Source organism: Anas platyrhynchos, chromosome 4 (genome assembly GCF_047663525.1).
Source record: "Anas platyrhynchos isolate ZD024472 breed Pekin duck chromosome 4, IASCAAS_PekinDuck_T2T, whole genome shotgun sequence".
In the NCBI taxonomy this organism is placed as follows: domain Eukaryota; kingdom Metazoa; phylum Chordata; class Aves; order Anseriformes; family Anatidae; genus Anas; species Anas platyrhynchos.
In genome coordinates this window covers 31,816,301-31,837,970 of record NC_092590.1, presented here as the reverse complement: position 1 = coordinate 31,837,970, position 21,670 = coordinate 31,816,301, and the positions used below count along the sequence as shown (strand labels likewise).

Genomic DNA, 21,670 nt, shown 5'->3' with positions numbered 1-21,670 from the left:
TATTAGGAAGAATTTCTTTACTGAAAGGGTTGTTGGGCACTGGAACAGGCTGCCCAGGGAGGTGGTGGAGTCACCATCCCTGGAAGTCTTCAAAAGACGTTTAGATGTAGAGCTTAGGGATATGGTTTAGTGGGGACTGTTAGTGTTAGCTTAGAGGTTGGACTCAATGATCTTGAGGTCTCTTCCAACCTAGAAATTCTGTGATTCTGTGATTCTGTGATTCTATGATTCTATGAGTCTATGATTTTCATTAGACTTCTTTCTGTGGTGAAAGTAGCCAATGCTCATGCAAATTTTTGTTCTACTGAGTAGTTCAGGTTTTCTGTTACTGAGAATGCAACTATATCCTCCGCTTATAAAAACATTAACAAAATAGGCCAGCCTTTAAAAAGAATATAAATTAATTCAACCCCTAGGTAGAGTCATTAAAAATTGCATTATTCAAAACTGTTTTTTTCCAAAAGCCATCTGTCTGTTTTAACCAGTAACAGCACACTACAAATGTGCCCAAAAACTCAAACATACTTAATCAAGGTCCGTATTGGCACAGTTCCAGGAAACCACAAGGTGTGCTCAAAATACACAAAAACAGAGCAAGTTGCAATTCAGTATGATAAGCTGTTTCATACAAAGGTAAATCTCTCAACATTCAGGCTGGCATCTCTCAGAATTCAATAGATGGAAAGGCAGCTTAACTTGCACGCTTTGGCAAATACACAACTAAACTTGATTGTCCAAATTCAAAGTGAGCAAGGCCCGTTTAGCCATGATTTAGCTGCCAGTCTACCTATTCATCAACTTCAACACCAAATACAGGTCCTCCAGCCTTACCAAACCCCTCTGAATCTTAAATTCTGTTTTTGCTGCAAGAGAGATTAATGTGCTTTGGGATTTGGGACTGTAAGTACATTCAGAAGAATGTGGTCAACTGCCACATCTGTAGAAATTGCTATGGTTTGATCCCAACAAGAAATCTGGTTTATTCGGATTAAAAAGGGTGTTCATAGATAGCACTAAGTACAAATACAAAGGAAAAAAAATCCCTAAGATGTCTCTGGAGTAACATACTTATGATATTACCTTCCTGAGTCATTTAATTGTTGTACATTCAATGCAGCTTCTATAATACTTTAAATGAACTGCTTGAAAACACGTAACCAATAGCAGTGTTTTGTACAGCCGCACTTACCTTTAAAAAAGCAATCTTCATTGTGGACAATGGTGACCTTTTGCTTTTTCAGGCAGGCAGCGCGATGCACTTCACAATGATTTTCGTAGAACTCTCCATCAGAGCCACACACCGGCTTATAATGCAGCTTGCAGCGCTCCATGCAGACACACTCAGCCTGGCCGCTCTCCCCGTTCACAACGCAGTGTCTACCCAGACCGCAGTACTTGTTTTCACACGATCCCAAGTGCCCATCTTGACCCATGTACCCTGAAAAAGCAAATTGTAATAGAAGATCTATCAAATCACATGCAAAGAATCTGACAAAATCAAATACATATTTTGCCCACAGGCCTTCTTTTTAAGCGCTCTAAGGCTCTTATTAATATTTACAAGTCCTCACAGTAAGAATTGTTTTATGGACCTTACAGGTCAGAAAAATGCAAGGCAAAAAAAAAAAAAAACTCTTCAATCCATACAATAAATTGTATTGTGTTATAACAGTGCTGTTTTATTAAGCTGCCTCAGTTTTACCAACAGAGTGTTTTCTGAATCTTTTAAGAAAGTACTTACTAAGCAAAGTTCTTGTTCAAAAGCCAGAATAATTATTAGTGGAATTCAGCATATACTCTTCGGTACATGGACAGATGAGTGTAAGACAGAAAGCAACAAAAGCAAACAAACAAACAAAAAACAACAACAACAACAAAAAAAACACAGAGGCAGGGGGAAGACATAAATAAATAAACACCACACACAGACACACACACAGGTAAACAAAAACATACATAGATGCACAGATGTGAGTGGAAGTGAAATAAGACAAGTCGTTATTATTAACGAAAAGTCTAGCAAAACCTCTCCTCTAGCTACAGAGGATTCCTAATAGCACAAGATTTACTTAAATAAAAAAGTCATATGAATGAAGGTAATTTAATGGTACTGGAGGGACAATGACAATGCATCACTGCAATGTAAGAAGAAACAACAATATCAGCAAAGCAAAGAGACAGTGCTTTTAAGTGTACTGCGACCATCAAGTCTGTCAGCAGTAATTTTCCATTCTGGTACTACTTTTTTTCAAGAAGCTGGTATCGCTGATACAGTGACCATACATAACTGCATTTTGGATTTGTGAAGTTAGCACTTCTAGAATGAATTCGAAATTTATTCATTTTCTCACAATTAATGGCCTGCTTTAGGTCATTTGCAAGTACAAAAAAATGTAACTAATATTTCAAAGCTACATAGAATCTGTATATTTTAATTGTATGCAAGATCCAGTAAGATATTCGTATTATATAATGGAAGTGGGAACTTTTTTTTTTTTTTTTTACAACCATACTTTTAGTCATTGTCATGTGTTCAATTAACTGTAATTAAAAGCATCATCTAATAACAAGAAGGGCAGGTACAATGAAAAAATAAAATGAAATTCCCACTTGCAGTTACTAATGCCTCAATCATGCAGGAGGCCTGAGACCATAATTGTATCATCAAATAAGTATAAAATACTAAAATATCACCAAATGTGGGACTAGACATAGCCCTTCACAATTACCTCATTTTATTCTCTTGCTGTACACTCCTAATCAAATCAACAACTCCTAAAATCAATCCACAAATACTATATACTCCTCGTAATCTCACTCCTTGTGATTCCTTCCCTATTCTCATAGCCAAGCTGAAAAGTACTTGGCTGCCCCATACGAAAAAATATGAACAAACAAATGGCTATGCATAATTTAGTAGTTTTAGATTTATTTTCTTTAGTGAAGAGCTAATGAGCTAAATGAGTAAATACTCCAGCTTGGCACACATTTCTCCTAACCACTGAGAATCTATGTTCTCCACTTCAGTGGCAGAAGTCAATTCTCACCACTTTTTCTGCTTAAGCATATGGGATTATTAGAACCAAGACAAAAGTGCATTGGTTCTTTTATTTCTTGTACAGCAAAGATCCCACTTTTTTTTTTTTCCACAGACCAATACAGTACAAAAAGCATGCAGCCATGAAAGTTGGCTTTGATATGACAAATCCTTTTGCTATATTGTTTTACAACAATCTGAGCACAACACTGAGAAGACTTTATACTCACTCACCTCAGACATACTTTATCTAACTATATTATAGCCATTTTCATACACACGTATGAAACAGTTTAGGCCAGGCTGGTATTGGTGAGCATAACTTTGAAAAGCACCACACAGACTTGAAATGTGCAAACTTAATCAAAAATTTTTAATTTCCAATTAATTTTTGAAAATATTACTCCTTGTATCAACACATCATAAATATAAAGAGGCAACAGAGATTAATTAATAAAAACTAATTTAAATCCAATTTCTTTCTCCTACTGCTAACATCAAATAAAGTTAAGTCTTACGATATTCAAGCATACTTCACAGTACCGATCATGTACACACACGGCAGAATTATAGGACTTTGGAGTGATAGAACTGCTGCAGTTTGAGGCCAAAGTCCATAAATCGTTATTGTTTCTGCTTTCTGAAGTGGAAGATAAAGTTCTCAAACTGACAACTGCTCTGAATTATTGAGGTGTGTGGTACAACATACAGAGCTGTATATTGTTGTGAAAGTAGAAACTGATTTGAGACTTCACTTGGGACTTCGTTTTAGTATTATAATTTAATATGATGTCTGAATGAAAAACAGCTACTTTCAAATGAGGGAAAATGATTTTCGTAATATAAATTGATAGTAATATTGGTATATGTTTAGCATATACCAATCATATCAATAAATAAGCAAGCTTTCTGCCCTAATGAAAAGTTCTATAAATGTCTCCGTTAACTACCACATACCATTAACTAATCCAAAACAACTCATGTATTTACATGTACATGTATCATTGCATACACAACTCCTTCAATCGAAGTCAATTGTAAAATTCCAACTGACATTGACACAGGTAGTGTTCACTCTTCAGACATAGTTTTTACCTTCAGTTCAGGTATTACTGAATGTTAACAAGTGCTGTTCTGTGTTATTTTTTATTTATGAACTTGCACACCTTCCAACCCATTCACAGGACAGACACGTCACAAAAACACCGGGTTTTTCTGAAGGCTGCTCTTCCATCTAAGCATTTAGATTTAGACAGTAAACTAGTCCAAGATGAATTTAGGTTCTTATATTTGGACATACAATTTAGTGCAGAAAATAAGCATCCCAGCATATTCAATATTAAGAGAGACAGAGAACAAGTCAAGAGGACAAATGATCTGCCCATGAATGCTAATCTTTTTTTCAGCAATTTAATTGGAATTGCTTATGTGACAAAAGAGGAGTCTACATTTGACAAATAGCACAACGTGATTATAGGAAAGTATGTACCAATACAGCAAAGTTAGCATACCCTGCATTTTCACCTGATAGAGTGTAATATCTATGTATTCACAGAGTGTCTACAGTACTATGGAAAACAAAATGTCCCTTGTTCAATTTTCAAATACTTACTCTGCAAGTCAGGAAGCATTTAAATTATCATAGCCATAAGTTTAAAAAGCTACATTTAAAGAAATATCATTAAAAATATATTACACCTAAGGCAGCCAAAGCAGTCACAATGTTGTTTTTGTTTGATTAAACTCTAGACAAATATAAAAGAAAAGAACAAATAAAAGGAAAATGATTTTTATTTTAAGAATTGGAGAAAGCAAAATGTTTTTGACTTCTCTTTTAAGGCAAGTCATCATAAATAAAGCTTCAAGCTGTCACTTAGCATTCCTCATACATATTTCTACCTGAAGGAACAGAACCAAGAACTGATCAAGTTTCAGACCACATTTGTCTTATTCATATCTGGGAATTAAGTGAGTGTTTTAGTATGTAAAACCCTGGCAAGAATATCCACTTTTCTTCTGATGAATCAGTTTAGAGAAGCATCATACTTGGAGACTTCAGAAATTCATGAGCATGTGAATCACCCCATTTTCTCTAGTTGGCCTGAGGTTGGAAGGCACAAAGGGATTTTGTATCTTGAGTCCTCGATGCCAAACACAGACTCTCCTCTCAACAATAGTTTGTATTCATGGCTTCTATCATAACTTAGAGCATTCTCTACATGACATTTAAAACAGTGGCAGCTAGTTTGGGAGACAATAAGTCAATTCCTTGCATATGAATAACTGACACTGATTTCTGGGGTCAACAGTCCATCTGTCCCCCCAGCTTTTTATTTAAGAGGATTTTGTCAATAACCATACCAACTCTACAGCTTTATTTTTTCATCCTATCACCTATGAAAGGCCTATGGAACATCAGGATTACAGTCTTGGTAAGTACTCAGTAACAGCCTAAAGTTTCACATGAAACAGGAATATACTGGAAGAGATGAGGTGGGGAATGAAGGGGGGGAAGGTTGGAGGTAGAGCAGCAGTAGGGAGACTGATCGCCGCCTACCATTAACACTAATAGGGCAATAACACTGAACATGACCTCAGCATGAACTGTATCTGCTCATAAATATTTTTTTTTTTAATATCTAGACTTTTTAAAAAATAATAAAACAATGAAGTACTTCAGCAGCAGTTCTTAGACAAATTTTAATATTTCTAGCAAGAACAGCTTGTAAGTGTACTGACTGAACAAGACACTAAATTTGCATTACTCATTATCCAACTCTCCTGGAATACAAACTTCTTCAGTAATTTAGTGTTTTTGATTTTGATTGGGAACATTTTGTGTAGGAACAAAATTTAAAGAAAAAAAGAAAAAGAGAGAATCTCAGAGTAGATTGTCAATAATTTGTAAGTATAATGCCTGTGGTAATAAAATTCCCCTATATGACTAACTAATAAAATAAAGAGAGATTGGGGCAATTACCAAAGTATTCTCTAAACATGGTATTAAAGTGCCATAACATAGCACTTTTATTCTGTATCACCCTACCCAAGTCAGACCTCACGCTCAGAGGGGAAAAAAAAAAAAAAAAGAAAAAACACCAAAGAAAACACACAGTCCTCTGATTTTAAGACAAAAGTAAGGAAAAAAAATGTTTTAGCAGGCAATACAATTTAGCAGTCTGCATTCCAAACTCTATCTTAATCAAGCTTTTGGACACACTACTAGCAATTTGCATCTTACACATTTTTCTGAAGATACAGAACCTCCAGAATACGGTCACCTCAAGGTGGATGTGGAGAGAAATATCACTTGTGGTCATGTTCACAGATTTGCATGCAAATTAATCTTAAACTAACACACGTCTTCTATAAAATATGCACAAACACATAAGCATTTCTTCCAAATCCTTTAAGTAACAAAAATATAGGTTTATGTTCCACACTTACTCACTTTTTATCTTGCAACAGACTTATTCTTAACAATTACAGGACAGCTTCAAAGTAAATAATCTTTCATATTATGAACTACTTAACAAAATAAGGCTTATAGAAGTAGAAGCAAACATACCCCTGAAGCTCAAAAAAATCACCCTCAATAACAAAGATTTTACAGATTGTGAGACTGAGCCTAAAAATAATCCATTCTTTTTAATCAAAGAAAGATTAAATTTAGAGGTCTCTCTTGCATTTCTACTTATAAGGAATTACTCGTCTCTTCACATTTGATTTTTTTTAATTGTCTAGAGGCTTAAGTTTAAGCATGGGAAGAAAAATAAAAACTCAATTAGTTGTCCAATACATTCTGAAGTTCTTTGTCTTTCTGTAGCAGAAGAGACAGAAGAAGGTCACATGAAGAAGGGGAAACCATAGCAAGAAACTGTTGAGACAAATTACTTAAATACTACCTTTTCCTGACTGCAGGAGATTAAAGTTGAGAATAAAAAACCCAGAGTACAATAGCCCATAGTCCAAAGCTCATTCCTCTTAACAGAAACAAAGAACCACTTATTTGTATAATTAAATTTTGTAGAAGAGAAAGGAGTAAGATTTGTCATGTCACAAGTATGATGAGGGAAAAAAATTCTCATAGAAGACAGTATAATCTTAAAATTACACTTATCTTTCACCACAAGGACAATGGTTATAGTAGTAATTCAAACACAGTCAGAGGGAGAGTTTGAATACAATAATTACAAATAAAACAGAGAAATGCCTCTTGAAACAGTCTCCCATTCATAATGGTGAAAGTCTGTCCACAAGAGGCTTTGTGGACAAAATCATATTAAGACCTTTTCAGTAAGGAGTTCAACAGCACACAAATATAAATGGGAGTTAGATTCATACTGTTAAGGCATAACCTTGTAAAGTTATGGTAATGAGACAGCAGCTAAAAGAACTTTGAAAGATTACCAATATCCACATACAAGAGTATGCTACCTCACTCTAATTAACCACAGCAAAATGCCTGCAAGTATACAGTTATGAAAAGTAATGGATAAAACATGAGGAACAGTTTTAAAACACAAAGTAGAATTTAAAACACAGAGTTCAAAGACAGCAGTTCAAAGACAGACATAAACAACAGTTTACTTAAAGTTTTACTTAAATATTTTCTACTAAGTGGTTTAGGATACCAAAATATTTGTGCAGCAGGGCTCTCAAAAAATACAAAACAAAACAAACAAACAAAAATCCAGCCTATTTTGACACCAGAAAGAGCTTCTCATAACAGATATCCCAAGCAATTCCTTCTTGGGCATTCCTTTCAATAACTTCTACTTTGACATACCAATATCAAGCCTTTCATACAGAGCAGAAGTAAGCAAAGAAACTTAAAATCTCTATTTTTAGATGACTATATACATTCACAGAAGTCTGATTTTGTTGCAAAATTGTCCCATAGCTTCCCTTGTTTTTTGTTTGTTTTTGTGTTTTTTCCCCTCCTCTTCTTTCCTCACTGTGTTTTCTACGACTACCCTACCGGGCAACAGGGAAAACAACAGCCTGCAGCTCTCTCTGACTTACACAATGTACTGGTCAGCCAAGTAACTGCTACAGAGTGCAGCACTCTACCTGTGGTGGCAAAGTAGCCTCACCAGCCTTAGCTATCACTGAAAGCAATAGATCTCTTCACAGTTTATCAGAGAGAGAGAAGGACAAAATAAAGGCTTATATGGTGGCAGCACCAGTGCTTTGTAGAGAGGGGAAGGAATGATAAAATACATTTTAAAAAGCAAGCAGCACAGCCCTGAAGGGTCACGGCAAGCCCTTTGCCCTCAGCTGCAGCCACTTTTGAGTTCTCACATCTCGGAGTCCTGCTCCCACCTGTAGGAGCAACAGTAAACCGCACACTTAGCTGGCCAATAGCTTTCTGGGCCATGGGTTTCCCTCTGCAGCAACTAAGCTAGAAATTCATACTTTATGCAACAATTCACTTTGCCTGTGTCTACAATCATTTTTGGCTGAGTCCCGTCCTGTGTTCCATTTGTCCCTGTGTATCCCCCCATCCCACCACCCAAAGACCACCCTTTTTAGGACTGTAAGTACTGTGGGGACTTGCACCTTCTTGCTCTCTGACTGAAATATTGTGGTGTGCTCAACATTTATTGGTTGGGACTGACTGAACAGATAGAGACAAAGCCTCCATGGCTGCACGTGGATTTTTTTCTTTGAAAGTCATGCCAAATTCTTAGGAGAATGCTTGCCTTGAGTATTCAAATAAAGTTACCTTCTTACTCTCCTGGAAAGACAGATGAGGACCAAACTGGGACAAAACCCCACACTTCTAAATGTGTGTATAAAAGAATAAATATAGAAAACAACAATGAGTATAAGGAGAAACAAACAAACAAACAAACAACAACAACAAAAACTATAAGATCAAGATTTCTAAGTGTTGCATACCCTGGTATTAACCTGAAATACTTAACCTCCCTAAAAATATTTAACTGTTGGTCAGAAACAGTCAGCTTGGCAACTTTGCCTATCTGAAACCTCTTCTCACTTACCATCACTTTGCAACTCTCTTGAGCAAACTTTACAGGATTTAGCATTCCCAGAAAGCAGAAAAAATAAACCTATACTTCCCCAGCTTGAACCAAAGAGAAGATGGCACAAAACACCATGTGAAAATAAATAATAATAAATAAATAAATAAATAAATAAAAACATAGAATGGCCTGGGTGGATAAGGACCTTAAAGATCATCCAGTTTCAACCCACCTGCTCAGGGCAGGGTTGCCAACCACTACAGCAGGCTACCCAGAGCCACATCCAGCCTGGCCAAAAAGAAAAAAAAGTGAAAACACAACTCCAACCAACACAAAAACATAAAATAGCTGCCATCTACATGGTAGATGGGAACATTTCCAACCTTCCTGAGGCTCAGTCTCCACCTACTCCTCCCTATCCCTGTCAGCTGCTGCCGTACGTGGCCTCCTCCTGGCCCTGGTACCAAGCAGCCTGCAGCCACGCGGCCCTCTGGCTCCTGCCCCTCACCACCAGCAGCTGCAGGCACCATCCCCAGCCCTTTCTCCAGAGCAGTGCCCAGTTCCCATTTCTCCCTGAACCAAAGCCTGTTTTGCCAACTGAGGGCTGCGTGGCCATGCTCCAGCCTTGTGCCCAGGGCCCAGACAGCAGGGTCTTTATGTGCAACCTGTGGGTTCCCTCAGGTGAAATTATGGTCCTGGATGTTCACTTGCTTGAGGGAACCCAGTATGAAAGTGTTGTGAAAGGAGACAAACTCCTCGCAACATAATAAGCCTCGTAAAAATCCCCTTCCCTGATCATCCTCCTTACATTTGACCAGTGACCGCTACGTTACAGCAGGCAGCCCTTGGCTCTGCCAGCCACACAAAGCAGGAAATGGGGGCACCGCAGCTACCGCAGGCCTGAGAAGGTCACCGCTTGAACAAGCCTTCACACGTTTCAACAGCTATTTGAAATACGGCCTGTTGAGAATTACAAAGGCTTAGCTTAGTCCAGACAAAACAGTCTAAGTCATGATCACTTGTTATTAAAAAATAATAATAATAATAATAAAATCAGCTTTAGGAGAAATGATCAAAATAAACAAAACTCTCAGTTAAATTATTGACTGAAATTTCCCTTTTACTGAGGGCTTAGTTAAAAAATGGAAAAGCTGTTAAGATTTGGGCTCAAAAGCTAAAGTTAAAACTATTGTACCACACAACAACATTAACTCTTCCTTTATGGTAACTTTTCACATGAAAAGCAGATTTGACGATTTTCAGTTAACAGTACGTACTCAAACGACTACTGTTTCCCCCATAGGCTTTCCCTATGATTAAATATGCTTATATATCAAATAACATTATAAACAGAAAATTTAACTTATCCTGTGATTAGGTAGCTAGCACCAAAGAAGCCCTTCAACTATCCACAGCGCAAACTAGTATACCATACTGCAGATATTACACAATTCCTATGTATGACATTAATGCTGGTTTTTTTTTTGTTTGTTTGTTTGTTTTGTTTTTTGTTTTAAACTATAAAACCTTCCCTTCAGTACAGAGCTTGATAGCTTTCTGCTACCTTCCTCAGGGATCTCTACTAGAAAAGGCAGCATAGAGACTGAGCTGTATTGAAACCATATGGTTCAAGAGCAGGATCATTGCTGTTCAGGGAAACCTAAAATGGAAATGTCAAACATTTTCAGTTTGTGATTAAAACCGTTTCCTCCTAGTAAACTTGGTATTTAGAATACAGAAGAATATGAGAATAATTTTTATATACAGAATTTCTAATTCTTTTTTTCTGACAAAAGTAATTTATTTTCATTTATAGAACTGCTCATCATTTAGGAAGCACTTGGAAATTATTCCTGATAGCATTATGCAAGATTTGAAAATCCCAACAAAGATAATTAGGGCAGTAGATAATCAGTATTTTCCATTCATCTTTAGCAGTTACTTTCAGGATATTGCAAAACAGAATCTGTCTGTGAATTAGTGTATTGGTTTCTTTTACTGTAAAACAAAACAAAACAAAAAGTAAATTTTCTCACATATCATATAAGGGTAAATGCAAAGGACACATTAAATTTTGTCTGCTACGATGTATTTCTAGTCATTAAGTATTTCTTGCAACAGATTAGGACAAAATACATGTACATCAGGAAAAAATATTGCTGTGCATTGTTCAGCAAAGGACGCTGTTTCTTTGTTGCCCTCTTCCTGACAGGAGCAAGAACAAATAACTTCAGAGTTACACAGAAGACTGGATCTACTGTTTAGTTTTATCTCACGAAGACATAACTCAGCTAACAAACTTTGACACCAATGACCCATGTAACTCTGGACTTCAGAAAACCGAGGAAAACCTACAAAATGCAAATATCATTCCAAATGGCATACAGTATCTGAAAATGAAGTTTTGGAAACAGCAAAAATGAGTCTCAAAAAGAATGTCTTTACTAAGAATAGACATATACATGGTGAAGCAATACCATTTGTCTCTGGAGTTTATTAAATGAAAATCATCATATCAAGTAAGATTGAACATTCTGTCAAGTAAGCTTGACAATTCTGCTTTTTTAAGTAACTTAAGAAGTGATGCATATCAAAATGAAGTTTGTGTACTCCCCTTTTTTTCTGAGCAGGATTGATCCTATCTCCTCTACATATTCTTATATAAGCAAAAGTTTTGTTTTTGTTTCTGAAGGAGTTAGAGGGAACTCAAGTACCTACATTTACCAAAATAAATAAATAAATAAATAAATAACTGTACTAAAGTGGAATAGTAAAATGCTTTCCCAGCTCTCTAGATGGAGAGACTATTGCTCCATGAAAAAGAAAAATACATGAAGAAGTATTAAAAATAATACTGACATAACTATATGAAAATATTCCTTTTTAAAGAAATTATAAAAGCAATATCCCACATAAACACTTTACTTAAAACTAGTTCTGTATCTATATATGCATCTTCATACTACTTAATATTTAAAATTACCTGCTCAATAAAAGAGAGCTGTCCATTCAAATCGGACAGTGCACAGTAGAAAAAAGCAATTTCTTCCACTAACAAAACATAATGCAACAATGGGATGACTTATTTGAGCAATGTGACTAATACATATTTTCTAATTACACACTTAAAGTAATGATATAGTTTTACCATAATTACTAAAAATAACATAAAATTAATTATTAAAAAATTAATAATAATCTGGTTTCACTGCTAAACCACTGTAAGACAGTTTACCTTTTTTAAGTCTGGTGTTCTTTGCAGAAATACTTCATTACAGAACCATGTTTTACTCTTTTAGGTCTTCTAGTAATATGTCAAAGCAAGTTAAACTAAAAATACAGAGTTCCTTTCTCCTACATCGTGGAATATCAAAACTTACAAGAAAATGCATATACCTCTTTATGAACGAGAAAGCATTTAGCTTTCAATAGAAAGAAAAGTTCCAGTTAGATATTCCAACTGTCATGCTTCTTCTAACAGTTGATATAACTCATAACTAGTGACAAATTGAACATATTCCAGAAATAGAAAAATTACTTTTTTTTTTATATAATAATATTAAAAATTGACAAAACCTTCTAGCATTGCTACACATGAATTATTTTAGGGCTACAGTAATAGAATCATTAAGCATTTCAGAAATACAAGCTACAGAATTAATTGTAGAAAACCATAAAGAGCAGACTATTATTTTAAGCTACTATTCAAGGAAGTACTGGCTATAGGAACATCAATAGTGATTCATAACTGCTGCACTTCCACTTCGGTTGCTGCATTTCATCCCACTGTAAAATGGAGAAAGGTTAACCCATAAATTATGGTAAACTCAGACACTGAATCACTGTCAATTCTTTCAATCTTTTAGCTAGTAAAGTGCTGAAAGTTTTCTAATATAATGAAAATCCAGTTATATTCTTTTTACATGTAATTTCCAAAAGGAAAGCTAATTCTGATGCATGTAAATAAAGATAAATAATATGTTATACATAATGCTTCCTTTAGTGATTTCAATAAATTTATGAAATGCGACACACAGATGTAAATACGCTTTTTATAAATGGAGAAATAAACACTGTTGAGGGAAAAAGCATTTGGGGCAACAAGAACCAAGGATACTAGATTTATTTTGTATTAACACTGAATTGAAAATTATTACAGGTCAACATACCTTGTTTATGCTTGACATCTCTAAATTGATATAAGCATCTCAGCGCAAATACTTTTTAAGTTGCAATGTCTTTGTAACTAAATTCTTACAATTGTTTTCCTCACAAAGAGTTTAGTTCATTGACAGAAATTATAATGCAGAATATATTTCTCTGTGCTTAAGGGCCACCAGCTGATCTTTCCATTTACAACAGTTTGAAAACTGGCAAAGAAATCTGAGACCTGTGCAACTTGACTAATTAGTTTAAAATTACTTGAATGACCCAGCTAACTTACTGAATTTTTCCAAAAGCCAATATATATAATATTAGGTAGCTTAATCCATAAACTGCCACAGTTATTTCTGATGAATTGGGATATGTCAGTGTACTTCCAATCATGTTGGTTAGTGAAATTTGCCCTTAAATGTGTGTTTAAATACATGCTTTTTTTTAATTAAAAAAAAAAAAAAGTACAAAAATTTCTTTCTGTAGTACTTGCAGAACTCTTTTAATATTATTGATGCACAGGTACTGTGCAGATAAAGTCTGACAGACATATTTAGATAACCTAAAATGTTAGCTATATTCTAGATATTTCTTTAAAAATCTCTGAAGGTGTGTATGGTAGTATAAAGAACACGTAACCATAAATACAGTTCTCCATAATAATACAATGGATAACACATATAACATACAAAGCTTTAAAAAAAAATCGATCAAATCCACTTTGTAAGAGAAGCATTGGGAAATTAAAATGTGAATAAAATCAATTTATTCTTTTAGAAGCTAGATTTGGGGTATAATCTCATTATTTTTATTTGTTGAAGTTGTCAGTACTGTAATACTCATTTGATGGGTATGTAAAATGCAGAAATCTTTGATCAAATAATGAATCTGACTTTGACTTCCCTGCATTTTCAACTGCTGTTAGCAAGCTACTGTGAAGTGACTAATTTTCTCCCTTTGATACTGACCAAAAGTTTATTTTGGAGTCAACAACATCACAGTAAAAATTCTGACACATTTCCCCAGTACGTCCTATTTTCATGAGCTCATATTTTGCCCTGAAAACAAGAATTGGAAAGCTTTCTTCTTTGAGAAATAAATTATTCTAATGCTCCACACAATACAACCTAAAGTAGGACTGCTGCAGAAGTAATTCAAATCTTGCTGCTATCCCAGCCTTTGCAGTGATTCTGTCCCAACATCTAAACTCAAAGAACATGCTCATATTCGACATAAACTGCAAAATAGTACTCAGACAAGGGCTATAGTACTTATCACATTTGCAGAGACCTTCAACTGAACTGATGAATGCCAGGGTGATGGGACCACTCGTAACTATGGAGTATCTTAATCTCCATCAGGAGTCTGACGTCCTTCCTAACTCAAGGAGCAGCATTGAGGAGGCAGTTTTCATTTACCTAATGTGTTAATATTAAATAATTAATGACTTCTTTATCTATAATGACTTTGTTCTGGTTTGCTTTTTCACTTCTCCTTGAAGATAATCTCTTACCATCATCTAGAAAGAGATTGTTTAGTTTGCTCTGGACAACTCCACATGCTGTGAGCACTGCTATGAGTCTGTGATCTAAAGCATTATCCTAAACAACCCCCAACAACTGCAGGAGTTTGCCTGGTATGAGATTAGGTCATGTTCGTGTTTTGTGTTTCTGTAGCAACCAGGTACAAATGAAACCTCCCCAGAGACAGAAGCTGCATTTTCTGTCTTTGATTGCCTCTTCTTTTCCAGTTTTTCTGTGCTGATCTTGTTTTGATCTTAAAGAAACTGAATCAGACATTCGATAACATCAACAGCTTGAGACCTCGTAAAATTAATATTCTCTTTCCTGCATTCACTCTCTCGTTAAAAATCATTAAACAAAACCAAACTAAAACAAGTGTAAAAACAACTTCTGGAGAAAAAAAGAAATCTTCCAATAAGTTTTTCCCCGGTAATAACATTTGATATTATTTGAAAATGAGTCATGCTAATTTTTAAAGCCTTAAATTTTTACATGTTTTCCTGATGAAAAGAAGATGAACATATTCATGTTGGTTTTTGTTAGCGAGCTAACCATTAATGAGCAGACACAAACACTATTGCTTTCAACTGTTTAATGATGTAATATTAAACAGGACTACTGTTAACAGATACAGTGGCACTCTCAACACAGTCTGGCTATTTGTTGCATGCACAAGCTCAACACTTATGTGCCTGTTTACAGAAAAAAAAAAAAAGTTATGTCTTTGTGCTTAGGCTTTTATAGAACAATTGCAACTAAAAGAAAATTGCATTTATATTGTTATGCAGAATATTCAAAGTGCATGCAAAGAACAAAGCCATGAGATCAGAATATTCAAAATAATTGAGCAAAGTGTTAAGTGCACCATCTGAAGTTGTGTTGATACCATCTGATTCCTGCAGCTAACACAGAAATTATACCAAGTGCTAATGACTAAACTTGGCAGGCTTTCAGGGTCTGAGTTTTGTTTGGTTTGGTTGTCCTTAGTTGTTGGGTTTTGTTTGTTTTGAGTTTTTTGTTGTTTGTTTTTTTGTTTTTTCATGCATATGGACTATTCCTCTTATTCGTTTATAATTTGCTTAACTTTGGGGTTGTAAAAATGAGAAATCATGCTGTGTGCATGATCATGAACCTATAAGTTTATGTCTATAAAAGTCAAGGATATATCATCTTACAGTACAGAACAGATAATTGAGGAGCTACCCTCTTACATTATTGGATATATGCTGATACGAAAGCAGAGTTAGCTATGTTCCTGATTGAATTTATGCATGGTGAACAGCAGATTTATATAAATGTAACACTCAGATCTAAGTTCCCGTGGAAGTAAAAAAGAACAAATCAACTGACAAAAGAAGTTTTTAGTGGATAGACTGATTTTTTCTAGCCCTAATCTTATTGGTTATTATTGTTTTCTAATAAAATAGAAAAACCTATAATGAATTTTCTTAATGCTTTTGACTGAAAAGTATTGTGCAATTTCATAACAATATCTAACAGACTTTAAGATAAAACACCCTGCAAAAAAAGAACAGATAAAAAAAATATGACTCTTTCCCCCGATTTTCAATTTAGTCCCTAGAATTTGATGATCAACACATCTTCCTATTTCACAACAGCACATTTCAGCATATTTCACATCAGGACATCTTCCTATTTCTCACTTCTGAACTCAGTTTAAAGATCACCCTGATTACCTTATATGTATGTTCATTCTGATTTTGGGGAGGGAATAAAAACCTTCCCTTTAATTCAGGCTTCTTGCAAGGTAGCTATCAGCTTGAAAAAAAGTCAGTGTAATGCTTTAAAAATTGATTTGACATGACTAAACTTGAGTTTGATGGAAGATATAAAGACACTGCAACATCTTAAGCATGTAGTTTTGGCTCCTAAATTCACATCTAAGGAAATACACAGAAATCAGCTTAGGAAAACATCTGATTAATACTGTTTATTTAGTCTAGTCAACTCATTTAGAAAAAAGGCATGTCTGTCTTATGATGCACTGATAATGTACACATTCACCATGACTTGTTTTCAATACCAGTTTAGTTGAGATGTTTTCTAGCAGTAAGAATATGTTCCTATTCATACGAAGCACCATTCTAATGTACACTAAAAAAAAAGGAAGAAGAAAATTGAGGCCTAGACCCACAACCATCCATATTTTAGCCTATTGTAATGTGAAATTTGTATGTTGGAGTTCCAGCTATTGAACTCTGCAAAACACTCAGTGATCATGAGGAAAATAACTTGGCTTCAGAATACTGTAAGAAAATGAGGGAATTAAATAATAAGGCAACTGCAAAACAAAATAAAACACAGAAGTCTACAGGCTTTATCCTCATCAGTACCAAGAGAGGAAATTCAATTTTGCAATGTAAAGTAACGCATGGATGCATGGTTCTTTATTGCTTCTTCACAAGAGCCATATTTTGCATGGTTATGTTTCTTATCTGTCTTAACTTTCCTAATATTTTTGAAGGGAATCCAATTTTGCATTAATTCAGTCAGGTGTAAATTCTGCACCTTGGATAGCCTGAGCTTCTACTTCAGGTAGAAAAAAATAATCTTAAGAGACTTGGAGATGGGAGTAGAAATTGGTTCTTGAGATTATGAAATTTTGTGAGCGAGATGAATTCCCTCAACTACAGAACTTAAAAAAAAAAAAAAAAATAGTGGCAATGAGTGGAATGTGAGGAAAGACTATCATTTCTACATTCACCCTAGACTAAGAGGAACATTAGAAGATAAGCAGCTATCCAAAGAAACTCCTTGCTTATTTTTCCATTGGTTTCAAACCATTCTGAAACAATCTAATTGAAAACGTAGCTTTCCTGAACAATCGGTGAAAAAAAAAAAAAAAAAAAAAAAGAGAGAGAGAGAAGCCAAATATTAAAGACATGTGACAAAAATGAGAAGAAAACAGAAAGTCTATAATCCCTAAACTGAAGTGGAAAAGAATAGAGTACCCCCACAGCCCAAAGGCTGGGATGATTAAGTGTTAAATAAAACTATGAAATGAAATCTACTCTAAAGTAAAATCCATTCTTAAAAATACATTATTGCAAGTATGCATAAAATAATGCATAATTCATCTTATATAGCATCTCACAAAAAAAAAAAAAAAAAAAACAAACAAACAAACAATTGAAATAGCATTAAAAATGTTGATTTTATTTATGCTGCTGACAGTCTTTCAAAAATGTACATCTGCACAATTTGAATCTAAACCAATGTATTTTATGAATAAGTCTGATAACACCTGTTTATCACTAGGCAAATAATCATAGAATCACAGAATATCCTGAGTTGGAAGGGACCCTTAAGGATCATCAAGTCCAACTCCTGACACCACACAGGTCTACCCAAAATCCTATAAGCAGACAGTGGTATAAATATCCAACTGTTTTATAAACAGTTAATTCCAAGCTATTACACAACTGAATGGTTGTATGTAATAATGGCATATACTAATATGTTTTAAGTGCAAAAAACATAGCAATGTATGTAATTCTAAAGAAGGGAAAACAATAAATGGAAATAAAATGTGAGATAAAAGAAGCTGTTAATGACAACTACTTCTCAAGGATTGTATTTCACATAGCTTCTGTGTAAAAAGGAAGAGCAAAGGACAACTACGCTCTTCCCGACATTTTAAAGAAAGAGAGGTGTTTTCCCAAAACTCTTTGATTGCTTTTCCTAATACGACTATCATTGCTGATATAACTAAAATGAAAGAACAGCAGGGTGAAAAACATGGTTTTGTGCTTGCTGTTTTGGGGTTCATCCCCCACCTCCCCAAGAAAGCAGTTATGACTGCTTAGTCAATCATAACTTCCTTAACACACAAAGCTTTGGTATGCAGTTCAGTTATTTTCTTTGCATCTCTTTTTGCATTTCTGGTACTGTAATAATGAAATGTTTTTTATTGCCACTATGAAATCTTTCGTATTGCCGCTATGCAAGAAATGCATATACACCATATACCTAAGATTTATACACCTAGGAGAAATAGAATATATCACAACTTTAAAAATTAAATAGTGTTGATTTATATAAAGTGAAATTTACGAAGTGGGATGCTTAGGACTGTTTAAAAGAAGACTAGCTTTATTTACTATTCAACACACTTCAGCGTCACAGAAGAGTTTAAAATGCACATAGTAGTAAGCATTTTGATGCAATGGACACTGAGTGAATAGCAATCACTTTGAATGAAGCTGAGTGGAAAATGCTGTTCCTAACAGATTTGGTTGCATGTTTTTTAGTTACATAGATTTTTATTAGAAAATATAAATTTGCTGGGGAAAAAGAATTCTCCGTGGAAGATCAGTTAAAAAGACTGACCAGGTAAAGTGGTCCAGACAGTAACAGACAATAGTCTGATCTTTGCTAAGGGTACAAGATACTAAACCAACTCAGAATTGAAATACTTGAAGACAATAAGGTTTATTGATGGTAAAAAAGCCCCTCAGACCTGAAAAAAAAAAACAACAAGTATATTCTGACAAGTCTCAATTCACTGTCACTGTGGAATTTTGATCTATTTCTGAAACTAAAGAGTACAAGAAACTTCAGTCTAAAGTTAATCCAAGCTTGAGAATACTTCCAGTTTTCCCCATACTGAGACATTTTTCTCCATATATCTTTGAAATAGTACTGCCTCTTCTATACTACAAAGAAATTCCCATTCCCTTCACAGCTTGCTTTCCATTAATATTATTTGTAATAAACATACTCAGTAGTATAAAGCTTTTTTATAGAGGGCACACTTAGGGCTATGTTTTAACTACCTGAAAAAGCTGGCAACAAGATGACAGCACAGGAGTCCTCTAATCTGTTCAGAGTCCTCATCTCTTCCAACATCTTGCAGTGAAATTAGTATTCTTTTTAGCGTCATTTCAGAGAAGGCGTCATCTTTTTAGCGTCATTTCAGAAATTCAAAAACTTCATCCTGTACTAACACACATGCATATCTCTCATCTCATCCGTCATTTGCAACACTTTAGAACAAAATTTTGCCTTATATAGCTCTGAAGTACAGAACCTAACTCTTCACATTTCCTGAATGCTTCCCACTATTCCTTATAAGTTAAGCTGAAAAGCACGCCAAAAAAACTGAAGCACCCCACGATAATTTTCACACACATTTTCTGAATCTTAGTAAAGTTAACATGAAATAATCTTAATAACTTAGTTTGCCTACAGAATATTGTACCACTGTAGCTGTTCTTATACAGCAATGCTGCCATAAACAACATATTAAAACCACAGTAACACTGATACTTTATAAATAATGAAGTTCTATTACAATAGCACCGTATTCAACCTGACACTGGATGATTTTGTATAAAATTTAAGATAGCTGAGCTTCATTTAATGCAAAACAGTCAGGAGGAGGATTTAAGCCATGTTACTACTTAGTTCTTTACACACCAGGCACTCAGGTCATTACAGTAAAACAAAACAGTTCACAATAATCTGTGCATCAGTAGCAAACTGTCCGTGTAGGTCTTTCATTTCTCTATTGAAGATGTAGAAGCCAGAGAAGGGAGCCTGGCATGCTGTAGATTAGTCTGTTGGCTAATGAATAATTTGAAGCAGCTAATCAAAGACAACTTGATTGAGCCCTAAGATAACTGGACAGAAATTAACATGAAATTCCACATATCTGCTTGTGTAAGGATTAAGATTAGATGTTTCAGAGAATTTTCTTTTAAATCCTGAATGTTACCCTAACCACATCTGAGCTGTACTCCTCCCTTTACAGAAAAAAGTGAAGTTTAGGATCCTATTCCTCTTTTCTCTTTTATGAACTTCCACTACTTATTGAGAAAATGACAATCATTAGGTGACGTTCAGTAATTAAAAAAAAGTATATAGATTGCTCTGTGAGTAACCAATGAGATGATAGCTCACAGATTTTTGTCTTATCTCCCAGCTTTGCCTTTCCCCTTTACTTTCCTTGCCCCCAAATATTCTCCTCTTTGACAGTAAACCCATGTGTCCCATAACATACCACCAGAAAACAGTCAGAGCACATGGTCACTGGACTAAACGTATAATCAAGATGACATGTCGGCATGCACATGGTGACTGTCCTTTCCTCTCTGTGAGATACTGATTATGTACTCCATTTTTCCAGTTGCTGATTAGGTATTTCTGAGACTCCTATTGCTCTCTTTCAAAGTTGACTCAATCTGATCAATAGACATAAAACATTACTATTAGAGAACTGTCAAAAAAAAAGTGACTGCATAAGCTTCATTTTCTAAAGAAATCAGACTATAAAAAGAAGAACATGAAAAGTGTAAGGAATCCTCAGGTATCTAATCAGCAGTTAATGATGTGCTGACTAGGAAGCAATATTTTACTTTTGGACAGAGCTAACTATCATGAGAAAAAAAAAAAAAAAAAAAAAAAAAAAAAAAAAAAAGCTATGTGGTAAAATAACCACCAGGAGCTCTACTAAAGAGATGAATGATTTCACAAAATTTTAAATGCTAAAATTGATTCAGCAGTTACATTTCTTATGCTAGGTCTATAAGACCTCTCATAGGTAAACACATTCCTAATGCCAGCAAATAGTTTCACTGTGCTCATCAAGGGCAGTCATCTTGTGAATGCAAGATGAGTTCACTGTCACTTGATCTTTTTATGCATATTTCATTGCTAGCTATAATCACTAGTGCATAATTTTGCTTATACTTTCCTTTCAAGATTTATCACCTGGAGCATCTTTCAGCTAGCCCTAAATTCCATATCGAAAACCAATTTCTTACATCTTCTAAAAATGTGTAAATTTATTTTAGCTATGACTCATTAAAAGAGTGGGAAGTTCACTGCTACAATCCTAAAAACACATGCAATCCTCTTAAAATTGACTTTTCTCTGTAACTTGTACTTGAATCATAGGTGGCTTCTGTGGGCAATGTTTGTCATGTATGTTAATAGGGAGAAAT

The 21,670-nt window shown here is 34.8% G+C and overlaps 1 protein-coding gene across 9 annotated transcripts in view; it reads right to left on the bottom strand.

Moving 5' to 3' along the window:
* Positions 1-21,670, bottom strand: part of FSTL5 (follistatin like 5) — a 407,458-nt gene that overhangs the window by 192,002 nt on the left and 193,786 nt on the right. For all 9 annotated transcript variants that reach the window (XM_013096657.5, XM_013096661.5, XM_013096662.5 and 6 more), the window contains one exon: positions 1,190-1,438. In XM_013096657.5, the coding sequence (XP_012952111.3) occupies positions 1,190-1,438 (249 nt within the window). The remainder of the gene's footprint in view (positions 1-1,189; positions 1,439-21,670) is intronic.